The sequence below is a fragment of the Cimex lectularius genome, unplaced genomic scaffold (assembly GCF_000648675.2).
Source record: "Cimex lectularius strain Harlan isolate CLEC.00 unplaced genomic scaffold, Clec_2.1 scaffold85, whole genome shotgun sequence".
Classification (NCBI taxonomy): domain Eukaryota; kingdom Metazoa; phylum Arthropoda; class Insecta; order Hemiptera; family Cimicidae; genus Cimex; species Cimex lectularius.
Window position 1 is genome coordinate 1631093 of NW_019392718.1, and position 15459 is coordinate 1646551.

The window sequence follows — 15459 nt, forward strand, 5'->3', positions numbered from 1 at the left end:
TGAAATTAACTTTCAAGGCAGTGCTTATTTGATGTGTTGGAAATATAAATTGCACTTGGCATTATCTTAGGGCAGAATGTTGAGTTCCCCTTAGGCCTTCTCACACTGCACATTCATCCATGTTAATACAAACCAAAGGTTAACCCAGAACGAGATATATGGCATGTACTACAATAAAATTGCCATGTTTCCTCCAAGAATAGGAACAGAGGGACCATAGATTCGCTGTCATACTCAAGCACAATTCTTATATCAGGTGGCATTCCTACGCGCTTCCTATATGAAGCCTTGAATTACACATTGAACTAAAATTTTTCCTACTTCCTGGATATATACGCCAGTTTTGGTGCAAAAGTAACTCCGCACATCATTCATTATTAAATACGATTTTTTCTATTTACGCAACTTTCACTTAAATATAATGGAGTACAACACATCCTTTCTTCACCCTTTACATATATATGTGGTGTTTAGTAACCGTTAGCCAATGATTATTTGAAGATCGTGAGATGCGGTCTGGTGTGACGTAGGTTTTAGAAAAACATTTTCTTTATCATGCCAACGTTTCGATCTTTATTGAGATCATCTTGAATATACTCTCCACACGACAGACAAGAATGACTCATCTACACGGAAAACAAACACTGAGCCCTGAAGTTGATCTTAATAAAGATCGAAACATTGGCATGATAAAGAAAATGTTTTTCTAAAATCTACGTCACACCTGACCGCACCTCACGATCTCTAAACTTTACATATATCTCATACTTATTTTGTAACTAATCTAGTTGAGGGTTGTTGGCGGACTCATGTTCCACTATTGGCACTTTCACACTACACATTCTCGATTCTAGACACATTCACTCTCCATATACTCAAAACGAGATATCTGTCATTAATATATTACAACAAAACAGTTGTTTTCTCCAAAAATCGGAACACCGGATCCTTTTTCTTCTCGCTCCCTATATGGAACCAAGGAATTGAAGTAACTGGGAACAATCTTTCTCTGCTTCCCGGTCTCATACAGTTCTCAACTGCTCTCACATATTCTTTCCCGTTTACATACCATTCGTTCAATAATTGTGGTGGAGAATTCGATTCCACAATCACTAATCAAATTGACGGTTTATGAGGTGCTTAATATTCCGTCATCGGCACGCTAATAAATACATTCAAACCTAAACACAAATTTATATCGAGTGGTATTCCTACTCGCTCTCTATATGGAGCCAAGGACGGCCTTCGATTATGTGGGGCACATCAATCAACTTTTTTCCACAAACTTTTCATGTGTAGAAAATATAGAAAATATATAGATCTTCTTCGATTCGGGTCCTCCAAGGGTCCTATCGACCGAGATCTGGATATCCATATCTAAGGTAACATTTCTCCGGGTCCGGAGGTTAGATTTTATTTTGTTTAATATTTAGGCTAATATTAATGCCTTAGGGAAAAGAACGAAATAAAGGAGAACAATTATTCAAGGTGATGTGAACTTTGATTTGAATATAATAGATTCACATGCAATTGATGCATTCAAATTATTTACATTTCTTTATGAAACCCAGACAAGGCGTCTCTCGGAGGAGAGACCTTTTTCGTGGAGTAGCGATTTTACAATGAACTGGTTTCCTAAGTAGAAGTTTTACCGCATTAGACACATGTAGCTTTGTAGGAAAAACAATGGACAACAAGGGATAGGAAATAATAATTAGGGGTTAAATAAACAAAAAGTTTGCGGAAAAGGACATTCCCGCGTTGAAACGGAAAATGTTTCTTGGCATAAACATACACCCACCAATTTATATATTTGAAACATGGTAACCTGAAAAAAAACTTCATTTGTACTATTTAAAATGAAATGCTCAGAAGAACACAAAGCCAAGTAGATCTAAAAGCATTAGCATGTGAAAAGTACGTATCCAAAACTCTACAACTTGTGAAATAAAATTACTTGTCAATACACACTAGGTCAGAAAGGAGTTATGCGTGATGAACAACCAGACAAACAGTAGCTTCGCGCCACCTTCAGTGAGGAACTCTTCCAATATGTGTTTACCGACTCGCAGACCCCAGTTTCAACCGTTTCAACAGCACCTCATTCTTCTTCCAAGAAAGTTCACATTTCCTCGCGTTTGTGAGATTATTATTACTACCTGATTCTTCACTCAGAGTAACCTCAACCAGTGTCTTCTTATCGGTCTAAACTAAATTTTTCAGAATCGTTAGATGCTTTGAGGTGTTAATAATCCATAAAATAAATTTAAAAAATTCTTTTTTTTTTTGGACACTCCGCGAATTGGGATTGCATGCCACAACGGCGGAAAATGTGAGAAAAAACCTGATATATCTAACATTCCCGTAATTATCGCATTTCCTTTTGTTTACGCAAGTGTAACACAATTAAATTATTAAAAACCGTTTGCCAACATCACAACAAGCGAATCAGTCGTTGATATGAGAATGCATAAATAAATTTTAAAGTAGGACTCTTTCTTATAAAAAAGTATTCAAATGAAATCGTATGGATGATTTTAAGGTGGTATATGAGCTCAAAATCTGTCAAATGTATCACTTCTTGCAGTCCATGAGCAATTCCAGCTCTTGCAATTTACAATATTATCGGCAATGAGGATCAACCACCCCGGGGTTGTCAGTGCGAGATAGGGCTTCGGGGCCAACAACAGCTAGGTCATTTCAGCCCCCAATGCCTAAAACCCCTTCGCTTTATGACTCACCCTTAAATACATTTTTTCTTATTTACATACCATACCACTCAGGCGGTTTTTTTAAGATGGTTGGGTACTCGATATACCTTCATCCCAATGGATCGATGAGTCAATATTCGACCGTCAGCGCTTTCACAATACACATTCACGCCATTAAATACATTTACTCTCAACACAGCTAGAGACACAAAACTATCAGTATTATTATTCAGAAATCGTGAGATGCGGTCTGGTGTGATGTAGGTGTCCGAAAAACATTTTCTTTATCGTGCCAACGTTTCGATCTTTATTGAGATCATCTTCAGGGCTCAATGTGTTGGCCCCCCCAACAAGGGGACACGACACGCAAGAATGGCACAATTACACAGAAGACAAACACTTTGAACCCTGAAGATGATCTCAATAAAGATCGAAACGTTGGTACGATAAAGAAAATGTTTTTCTGAAACCTACATCACACCAGACCGCATCTCACGATTTCTGAATAATTATCGATTAACGGTCACTAATCACCACACATATCAGTATTATGTACAATAAAATAATTCTGTTTCCTGCAAAAATCGAATAGGGCACCCACTCTGCCATGCTCAAGCTTGAATCTTATGGATGGCATTCCTACACGCTCTCTATTTGGATCCAAGGAACTGTGTTGGACACACCGAGTAACCTTTCTTTTCACGCTAATAGGTACGCGGGCTTTGGCTCAAGTCCGTTTGTCAACCTCGCATGTCCTATTCTTATTCGAGTGAGGATGTATGTTCTACGTGTCAGATCCTCCGAGGGTCTCCTATCGTCAATGCTTTATCTGTATGTGAGAAATTGTCTGCTGATCCTGCTCACCGACACTGCCATATTTTTTGTTGCATTTTGAGCGTCAGAGGATCGCGGTGATCAAGTCCGGTGCTTAACCATCCCTAACCGTTAGATATACTATCTACGCTATTATTGATTAATATTAATTTTTAAATTCAATAGAATAGTAAATAATATTCAATAGAAAAATTACCGAGTGTCGACCAATATTGTTTTTAAATTTACTAATTTCGTGATCCGCTTGACCAATTAATATATTACAATTAGTTAAGGTTTTGAGTTGGGATGAAAAAGTCAATGGCACGAGCGGGATTCGAACTCACGATCTTCGGCTAGATACGCTGCTGCTCTACCACTTGAGCTATCGTGACCTCGATCCACTCGGACACCAACTTCCTATCTCAACCCCACCTTTTGAGTTTTCCCTCCTTTTTGCCATTTTTCAAATGTCGTGTAATCGGATTGGATTCTCGGCGACAAATGAAATGGCCACGGAGAGCTTTAGTGAAGTACACTTCATTTTAATTGTTTTTAAAGCTCATACATTTGATGAGGACAACAGTGTATTCTCACATTTTTATGTTAATAAATTTTATAACTGTTATTTTCCATCCATTTATATTGCATTATTTAACAATCAGACTCGTTTTAGAAAATTAATGAGGTCCGTTTTCACAAAAATAAAGGCCAGGAATTTCACGATTTCGTAAAACGGCCATTGCCTATTGAATACTTTTTCGAACAAAAACAATATTGTTTGTTCGGAATTGCGGAAAACAACATTACAACTCAAGGACGTTTCGAATGTGTCATTTAAAGACAAATACATGCAGTTAATGTTCTTCATATTAATAATACTGCCAATAAACTTCGAGTCGAGATAAAGTAATGTTTGTACATTTGAAATAAAACCGGTTTTATTTACTAACTTTCATCGTTATAGTTTAAATTTCTTTTGAATTGATATGTCTATTTGTATTTGAATGTTTTTGTACAGAAGAGATCATCTGCAAGGTACTCCGAAACGTGAAAAAAACATCAGCCTTTTTGCTAATGCCTCAGTCATATCGAGATTCGGGATCAAATAAGAGAATTTACGTTTAACTATAAAAAGGGGCAGTATAAAGAGGAATAAAACGAGTAGGAGCAACGCAGAAAAGAAAGGCAATAAAATCCGCTGGGGCGCCGGTTGAGTTATTCCCGGTTAAAAAAGCCCTCATAGTCACACGCGCTTACAACTTTGTATTAAGTACATTAAAAAAAATCATAATATATCTGATCTGTTTTCTGACTTTATCGTCAATCGTCATTCTCATCAACAGATAACGCACGGAATAAAAGCCAAAAAAAAACCTTCACAACAGAAGCCTGGTATTATATTGAATTCTTGCAATAAAATTAATCAGGCTCAATTAGCAGTGTACATAAACCGTTTTTTTGTCGTGAGAATTCTTTAATAAACAGGTGAATTAATAATAAAAGCACGAAGATTGTTTCAGTATGTTTTAAGGATGGGTTAACATTGGATGGGTTCCAATTAATTATTATTTTTATTTAAGTTTTGGTTGAGATGAAAAAACCTTAGATAAGAATAAAAATTAATTGGAATAATTAATATACTCAATTATGACCACTAGCAAGTACGTTTAATTGGATGGATTATGAAAAAAAAACTGCAGTTCATATTCAAACATTTCAATTTTTCCTACAAGCATACATTTACAGAATGAATCATAATATTAAATTAATTATTTTTTCTGTGTAAGGTCTTGGTTGAGATAAATGTTGGTTGAGAATCCAATCCTGATTACACGACATTTGACAATGGCAAAATGAGGGAAAATTCGAACGGTTGTAGGTTGAGATGGAGATTTGGTGACCGAGAGGATCGAAGTCACGAAGTCAAGGGGTAGAGTAGTAGAGGTCGTGGGTTCGAATCCCGCTCGTCACACTGACTTTTTTATCTCAACCAACACCTTACATAGAACGAATAATTAATTGAAAGAAGTAACTTGGTAAATTGACCACTAAAACGTAAATGCATAATATTAAATTTGAAGATGGTGTCAAAATCAAATTCCTGAAAGAAAACCACAAAATGGCGAGAGGAACTTTTTAAGAGCGAAAAACTTTATCGTGTTTGTCCTTATTTGCCCTATTTATTATCCTAAACAAAGAGAGGTTAGGAAAAAAACAGAAAAATATGAGGTATTTATCTGCTAATAACTTTTTTTTTTGGTTTGGGAACCCACAGTTCCACTCCGTGCCCAGGTTCTAAAAGTCTTCTTGGTTGTCCCATCTTCATCAAGTTGTCTCTTAATAGTCCTAAGTAGTTGTTTTTGAATAATTATCGGTAATTCTAGTTTACAGTTGACGACAAGGCTGCTTTTTCAGAATAAATCTACTGTGACCTGTACTCTCCTCCATTTTTGTGTTGCAGTCTTTGTTAAGATCAAGCTGTTCTTAGATGTTGTAGATTGCTTGAAAAAATACAAAATTGTCTAGGCCGTTATGAAAGTAAGATGTAAAGGAAAGTCAGCATTGTAATATAGTGAACATGGTGGGACCAAGAATGCGCCCTTGAGGAAAACCTTGAGGAATTGAAATAACTTTTTTTTTTTTTACATTTTCCTATTGATTGATTTATTCGAATTCGTTTGTTGGTTGTTCACAAGCCATTGTTCATGATGTATGCTATAATTTTAAAGATGTGAGACATGAAAATTTGAATTATTTGACGGTCGGTTACTATTTTCCGTTAGGCAATTAAAATAGAATTTGTTTCAATATTGTAATTTCAGGTTGGAAACATGGTTATTAGTGTAGTCAGCACGAGTTGGAACAGTAGCAGATAATTATTCTCTTGAAATGAAACTGTAATTCGATAAGAGGTATTAAAAATGAGCCATAACAGTTAACAAAATGTTTAATTGCGGAATAAATAGAGATTAAAGGGAAGAGATAGAGGATAGCTAAGTAACCCTCTTAACCGTGAAGGTAAACATAAATATTTATGATTCAATAATGGCCGGGGCGGACGAAATGGGCAATCTGTCTGTGGCCGGGTGTGATATAGTAGCGTCGGAATCAATTAAAAGGAGGGTGAGCCCTTTTATTATACGTTCGGCCGGGTGCGTGTGCGTGTGGGTGTGGGTGTGTGTACGTTTCCCGGGTTATGGATGAGATTCCGGCCGATCCATCATATCTCCGGGAGGGAAAACTGGTGTCAAACCTTTTGTGGAGCGACGTCAAATATCTGTCAGGGGGCGACCCTCTTATGTGTTTGGGGGAGTGGAGCGCGGGGGCGGAGGGAGAGATAAGGGCTGGCCCCGAAGGGAGTATCATGTGCGCATGTAGCCTGCCCGAGAGCATGTGCGTAACATCGGAGAATAACACAAAACCTATAACCCTTAAGACGTTAGATAAATAAATCTCTTCCGTCGGAAATACTTTTTTTTTCTAATCGTTCGGAGCCACTCTTTCCAGAAAAAACATCGACCATTTTCATTGTTCAACACAGTACTACATAAATGTCACTTTGCATTATAAAAGTTAACAAAACAAACAAAAACTAAGCTTTTCTGTAAGTTGGTCGCCGAAAAAGGGACTTATAAATGAGTCGGCTTATAGTTAGGAAATCCCTTCTGTTGATGTTTTAAACTTACTTGACGTTCCGGATTATATAAATATCGTAAAAACATAAGTAAATCGATTGAAAAACGTCCATTTAGCGATAGTGAAATTAAGTAAAGTAATCTCTGTCATACTTAACGCGGATATAAGCCAAACCATTTTATAATACTTTACTCAGATTATTCTTAAATAATTTTACGTACTTTACCTGGATTCTAACACAAAACAACCAAAAATCAGCACAGTAAACCAACCAGTACTCAGAACATTTCCGTTAACATAAAGAAAAATTAAACTTTATGTAAGGTATTGGTTGAAATGACAAAGTGTCACGAGGGAGATTCGAACCCAAGACCTTCGGCTCAATACGCCGCTGCTTGAAACACTTGAGCTATCCATCCAAATTCGATGGGGAGTTGGTGTCCGAGTGGATTTAGCCGAAGGTCTTGGGTTCGATTCCCGCTCGTGACACTAACTTTGTCATTTCAACCAATACCTTACATTAAGATTAATTAATTGGAAGAAGTAATTTGGTTAATTGGATCATGAAATATAATGGATTTTATAAGTAAAACGAATATCTTCACTAAGAGCTTTCCGTGGCCATTTCATTTGTCGCCGAAAATCAAATCCTGATTACACGATATTAAAAAAAAAAAAAAAAAAAAAGAGAAAAAGGAGGGAAAATTCAAGGGTAGGTTAAGATGAGGAGTTGGTGTCCGAGTGGATCGAAGTCACGATAGCTCAAGTGGTTAGAGGGGCGGCGTATTGAGTTCGAATCCCGCTCGTGACAATAACTTTTTCATTTCAACCAATACGTTACATAAAGATTACTTATTTGAAAGAAGTAATTTGGTCAATCGGATGGATAAAGAAAAATGTACAAATATTGATTTAGTCAAAGGTTTTGTTTACTCGTCCCGACTAAATGTATGTCAGTTAATTTGATTTAAATTTTCATTTAATTTTATCGGATTCTTCCTTCCAATTAAAAAAGCCCTTACGTTGTAGTTTGAAATAACCATTGAACAAAAAAAGTTCGAAACTTCTTGGAAGAGTTTGTTGGTGCAGGTTTTTGCAACTAGGACAAGAGAAACCGCACAAGAGCCTACACTATGGAGCCGCTGGCAAAACTTTGGGAGCTGGAATTGAAGCTGTCCAGTGAGTGAAAAACAGGGGAGTAGAATAGATCTATTCAGGTCGAGGTGCAGAATCCCGTGGGAGTCCTCGGTGACCTAGTGGTTAGGACGACCGACTCGTATTTGCAAGACTAGTCTGGGTTCGAAACTCGGCATAAACTTTGAAATTTCATTTCATATTAATTTGGAAAAAAACATTGTAATGTAATTATGGCACAAAATGTGATGGTTAACACAATTCAATCTTGTATGGCCGGAAATATTTGACCACTTTTAATAGCCAAGCTGGATTCACATAAAATCATCACTTCACACCAATTCGATTTCCGTCCCCATCATTCCACGATAGAGCACGGTTACAGAGTTTTTAGACACCATTTCCTTCATTCCAGAGAACAATGAGTATTGTTTGGATGTTTCTTGATGTAACCCAGTTTTTGATAGGCACCCGTCGTTTAGGCATTTTTAGCGAGATGCGGCAATGACAAATACAAGCAGGCATTTCACAGGGGTACGTTCTCAGTCCCATCACTTATACAATTTATTCATTTAGGATTATGGAAACTCGATCTTCTTCCGTGCCTCCCTACACTGACTAATCTAATTGAGTATCTATGGGGTGCTTGATGTTCCGCATCACTTGTACCAAAAATTTATGCTTACAAATACATTCTCAGGAAACTGTTAATATAGAATACTTCCCTATATCTTCATTATCCTTTAAACAATTATCCAACTGAGGGTCTATGGGTTGCTTGATAAACCATCAACCCTCTTGCAATAAACATTCACACATTCGGAACTGTTAGCACAGAATAATCCATACTTTTTGATCATCCTTTAAATAAACACTAAGTAGTCTAAATGAGGATGCTGTTCCCTCGTCGATGCTCTTACTACAAACACATTCACGCTTATAAATACATTCTCTTGAAACAGTTAACACAGAATATATCCATATTCTTTTATCAACCTTTTCATATATTTATATTATAATAATTAATCTATTTGAGTATTGAATACGCTACTATCTTCCTTCTCGCACTACAAATTCATGCTAATAAATACCGTCATTCTCAATAAACACTAAACCATAAAAAAAAATATCTATGCTATATACGATAAAACAATCTTATTTCCCCAAAACAGTGGAACAGGAGATCATAATACTGCCGTGCTCAAGCACAGGGCTCATATTGCAATCTTTCAAGCTTTATATATGAAGCCAAAGATGCCGTTCTAAATAGGACTTTTCTCTACATTTAGTACATATGCGGACTTTGGCCCAAAAGTTAGTGGATCAACATGGCTGATTCCTAATCAACTACGAAATGTTCAGATTAGTTATTTCAAGACTTGTTTGCTTGATTGCAATGCCTTGGATTTTCTCATTAGAAATTATGAATATTAATTATACAATAAAAAGTGTATTTTTAAGTCACTAATGACCCATTTGGGTGAGGCATTTTTGATGGCGCGTCCAAAAAGCGTATCGTTATCCTGTCTGGTAGGACGACTGTTAAAATGTAATTAGCAGTTTCTTGTGTTAATTAGCTAGATGGCCAGATAATAAACAACCTACTTTAAATTAGTCTGATGGCCATTTTGACCGAGGGACATTTTTCCAATATTAAATCACTTACCCGTGTTATTTATGGTGTTTTACCTAATTTCAAAGCTACCCTTATCAGGGAACCTTGTCAGATCATAGTATATAACCTGTACACTTAGAAAAGGATAGATCGTCTTAGGTTTATTATTCTACATTGCTTTTTTCCTGAGCCAATTATTTCAAGACCATTTTTGGAACAAGTTTGGGAAGCCCTGCTGAGTAAACATGCAATTTCTCCTAACCAAGAAGGAAATGTATGGTTATTTCACGGTTAACCGGATTTCGTCGATTCCATAGACATTTTAAAATACTAGGTGTAATAGAAAACAACCCGTGTAACTCTGCCAAAATTTCAGTACATAAATGATCATTATCAGATCCCTCTTCTCACGAACAAAGAAAAGCTGAAATCTGAGTAGCCACTATCAAGTCTATGTAGGCTGATAAAAAGCCTAATACCTGTATTGTGAGCATAGTAGTCCCGTTTTGATGAACCTAACATATGGTTAAAAAGAGCCACTTTACGACATACACCATGATCAGTCTCTCTTCATTACTATCTTAAGGTCACTAATCACCACACATTATCTTAAGGCTTTTAACCAAATCCCAAAACTTTTTTAAGGGGATCTGTGTCGTTCAGGCCTTGACTTTTCCGTTTATAGGAAAAAGAGTCTCATCCTGCATAGATGGACCAACGGAGGATACGTTCCGTTGTTTCTTTTTCTTCCTGGTATGTGTAAAAAGACTTTTTTCTATTGATCCGAGTCTATGTTTATGCCACTAGAGTTTGCAGTGTTAATCAGTACTTTCTTAGTTCACGTCCTAGGTTTAGCAGTTCTGCCTTAGTTTTTGCTACGTTCCTATAATGATCTCAGTCGACTTTTGACAAATAGTACACTTTATGATGTTTAAACAAGTTAAAAAGAGAAGATAATTTGCATACAATGCTCTGAGAGGGTGGTTTACAAAAAGAGATCTAATCAAAGCCCGGCGATGGTGTTAAAAACAAAATATATCCTTAAATACAAGGGGAGTCATTAAGATTGTATGGGAGCGGGGAAAAGAAGTTAGATCGAGCCGTCGGGGGAGAAATCTGTTGCTTTACTGCTCTAATCAGAGCTCTTAATGTTTAAATAGCCCTAAAGGGCTTAAGAGGGGTAAGTTTGAGATATAGATTTCTCATCCAATTTAGCTGTAGAAGCTGTGAAGGGCGGCCACCCCTTCTCTCAAGGGCCATCCAACGAAACAATTACTTTATTATGGGGTGGGGCGCCCTTTCAACAACCCTCTAACAGAGAACCCTTACCTTTTCTTCTGCCTGTTTTTCGAGTGGGAAGCTCGTGTCTAGTGTTTCTAGGAGAGGTGCTGACATAAATTTTTTCTCTAATTCTTTAATTGTTATTTATTTAATATTATTTATTAGTTATACAATATATAAGTATGTTTATAGCACATTCAATATTTAATAAAGCTTAAGTTGGTTAAAAGAATCATAATGGTTAACGACTTACCCTAATAAATAGGCACAAAAAAAATAAATAAACAAATAAATAAATAAAAATTATATATAACCAGACAGAAAATATTAAGATAACATAATTATTCAAAAATATTGGTTTATGGTTCCTTATGGTAATGAGAGTATGAGTATATGTAATAATATACAGGATAGTTAATATTTTCACACTACAAGAAAAACATGAAAATATTAAATTAAAATTAAAAATTAATTAATTTTTAATATAAAAGCAAATTTGAGATTTTTTAACTTTAAAATAATTGGCCTCTTGAAAACCACAATTTATCACGTTTCTAAAATTAAAATTTATTTTTTATTAGGTTTCGTGGTCCGCATGACCAAATAAATTCTTTTCAATTAATTAAGGTTTTGGTTGAGATAAAAAGTCAGTGTCACGAGCGGGATTCGAACTCACGACCTTCGGATAAATACGCTGCTGCTCTACCACTTCTTTCTATCGTGACTTCGATCTCAACCAAAAACTTTAATTAATTGAAAAGATTAAAATTTATATAGTTTTTTATTTTTAACTGAAATTATTTTTCTCTTATAGGTTTTTAAGAGCTCAATTATTTTATATTAAAAAAAAACATTAAAAGAGAATTTATATTTTCAATTTTACATATTTTTATTTAATTGTAATTATTTTTCATATGGTCTTTTAAACGCCCAATTATTTTTTATTTAAAAAAATCTCAAATATATAAATTATATACGATTTTAATTCCAAACAAACCCACGTTTGCACCAAACTAACCCTTTTTAATTTCAAGTTAACTTTTCAACTTCTTATAAAGCTTTTTTAAAATTTTATATTAACCTGTCATTAAGAGATGGTATGAAATATTAGCAGATAAAATAAAATTCCGGCATATTTTAACATTTTTTTAAATATAAAATAATTATGCCCTTAAAAACCATAAGAAATCTAATTACAATTAAAATTAAACATTGTATACAATATAAAAATAAAGGATTCTTCTTTTAATATGAGGAATGTGAAAGATTGTGGAAGAGTCCAATTATGTTATAATTAAAAACCAATCCTAAATTAACCCTTAATTAGTTACGCTTGATATAACATTTTTAGTTGATTAAGAAGAAGAAATTGTTGTTATGTTTAATTACGTATATATAATTTTTAGTTTTTTGCAAGGCTTTTATGAAATTTTATTCTGGTTCTATGCAATTTTATTTCATTTTTATATAGTCGGTTAAGAACCCACTATATTTTAAAATAAAAAGATTCTTATACGTTCAGATTTTTTTTTAAATTAAGTTTTTGCACCAAATCTTTTCAATTCAAATTGAACTATTTTAGTTATATTTTTTAATATAAAATATACCATCTCCTTGGAAATTGACGTTTTTGCACCAAATCTTTCAAAATCAAATTGAACTATTTTATTTATATTTTTGTAATATAAAATATACCACCTCCTTTGAAATTGAAGTTTTTACACCAAATCTTTTAAAATCAAATGTTTATATTTTTTTAATTTAAAATATACCATAGTTTGGTATACTGTAATCCTAGGTTTTTGGTTTTAAAGAAATGATTAATTTTAATTTAAATAGGACTAATTTGAAATTAAAAAGAGCTCCTTTGTAATAAAAAAGTTTATATTGAAATTAAAAACTCCTCATTTGTTGCAAAAAAGGTTAATTTGAAATAAAAAGGGGTTTATGACGTAGTATGGGAGTATATTAAAATTAAAAAAATTTTAATTTGATGCAAAAAATTGTTAAATTGAAATTAAAAGGGGTTTATTGGGCTGGAAATAGGTCTAATTTGATGGAAAAAAAGGTATAATTGTTAGTTGTTATTTTCATAATTCGCCTTAAGTAAAAAGGTTCCATCGCATAATGTTATCAAGTATCGCGTTTTTCACGAAAAAAAATCGTGATTCCGACATTGTAAAACTCGCGAGGTTGCGCGGAGTGACACGCGAGAGGGCCGACCAATTTTACATTTTTTTTCAAACACGAATGAATTAATTCGGTGATTTATCCGGTGACACGAATCGTCCGATATGTTATTTTCCGTGATGGCAGGTTTAAAATCCGCCGGCCAAAATCTAATACCACGGAGGAATGTCCAACGGATTTCTATTGTTCCTCGTTTAATCGAGCACCTGTTATTTGTTAGGTGAAATTTAATCAACCACTCTTATCTTCTTTTTCAGGTAGCAGTATCGCCCGGAGGGAGTACAGGTGGTGCCGTATCACCCACACCGGGCAGCCCCTGCTGCGACGGCGGAAGACCCGTCCTGTCCGACCCCGTCTCCGGGCAGACGGTCTGCTCTTGCCAGTACGACACGACAGCGAGGCTGGCACTTTCTTCCTATCCTAGGCCGCCCGTGTATTCAGCACACTACCCATCCACAGACCAGAATCCGTACCCCAGTATAGACAGTTCGGCCTTCTACTCGCCCTTGGTAAGTACTCGACTTATTTTTACTAATTTAGATCGTACCTTTTTACTTTTAAAACTATGGAGTTTTTTTAATGTATGAATTCGACATTTTATTTCTGCTCTTTTAAAGAGCTATCGTCACTAGGAACAAATTATAGAATGAGATATCTCTTAGCCGTTAGTTTGATAATTTTTTATTATATCTTTAAGGATAGGTAGTGACCAATACCGATAGGGAAAGCAAAGTAGTATTAATCAATAAATAAGGATAATTAGTTGTCGTTTTTCGGATAAACCGCTGATTTCTCCTTATTTTTTTGTTTTACTTCATCACTATTGGATGGATTTTAATTTTATTGGGTTCAGTGACTGTTAGTTAATGATTATTTGGAGATGGTGAGATCAGGACTCAAAGAGTTTGATTTCGGTGTAGATGTGTCATTCTTCTGTGTCGTGGGGCACTCTCAACACGGAAAACAAACACTTTGAACACTGAAGATGATCTCAATAAAGATCGAAACGTCGCACGATAAAGAAAATGTTTTTCTAAAACCTACGTCACACCAGACCGCGTCTCACCATCTCCAAATAATCTTTAATTTAATATGTGTTTCCTTTTCAGGAGAGTCGGTTCTCTCTGTTTAAGCAGAATTCTAAAAAAAAATTCTTATTTAAAAAATTTTTAAGATCAGGAGGGCAAAAAAGTTGCACTTTTTCGGTGTCCTTTTCTTTAAACTTATTGGGTCCGTTTCAACCTATTTTTTTCTTGGTTTATAACGAATTCACATTCTCATAGGGAGAAAGAGGGAGATAAAGAGAAGGAAAGACAGACTAAGAGAGATTGGGAGAGAGAGGGAGAGAGAGAGAGAGATTAAGGAAACGAGAGTAAGCAAGGGAGAGAAAGAGAAAGAGAAGGAGAGAGACAAATAAATAAAGGAGAGAGAGAAAGAAAGGGACTGAAAGAAAAAATTAGAAAGTTAGTATAAAAGGCATAATTAAATGAACAGGGTATAAATATAAATAGTGAGATATGAAAGAGAAATAACTAGATAGATATACAGGAGAGAGAGAGAGAGAGAGAGAGAGAGAGAGAGAGAGAGAGAGAACGAAAGAAATAGTACAGTGGAGAGAGTCGGGAATATCAAGATATTCAGATAGATAGATAGATAGCTAGACAGACAGATACCTAGATAGATGGATATATAGGTATATGGAAATATAGAGAATGATAGACAGCGTTTGATACAAAGAGAGACGGTCGGTTTGACCAGAATGCTGAAAATTCGAACTCGTGAAGCATTATGCTTGTCGTGTAACAATTTTAAGATCAAGCATGCTTACCAAGTATCTAATATCACAAGAAATGTTGCCCAATGGTCAGATGTGGCGGTTGGTTACCCGTGAAATGATTTTCAGGCCGACACCTTCCACCTCGGTGGAGCGTTTTGAAATTGAAGCGCTTAACAGTCGACTTGTCTTCCAAAAAGACCACCTCATCCGCCACCGATAAAAACTCCATCCGATACTAGTTGAACGGAAAGACAGCAAAAACTAGCAATCCTCGTTTTCTGGACCGGTTCCTACCCTGG

The 15459-nt window shown here is 35.3% G+C and overlaps 1 protein-coding gene across 3 annotated transcripts in view; it reads left to right on the plus strand.

Moving 5' to 3' along the window:
* LOC106668283 (homeobox protein araucan-like) overlaps window positions 1-15459 on the plus strand; it is a 146310-nt gene that overhangs the window by 98787 nt on the left and 32064 nt on the right. For all 3 annotated transcript variants that reach the window (XM_024226591.1, XM_024226589.1, XM_024226590.1), the window contains one exon: window positions 13641-13892. In XM_024226591.1, the coding sequence (XP_024082359.1) occupies window positions 13641-13892 (252 nt within the window). The remainder of the gene's footprint in view (window positions 1-13640; window positions 13893-15459) is intronic.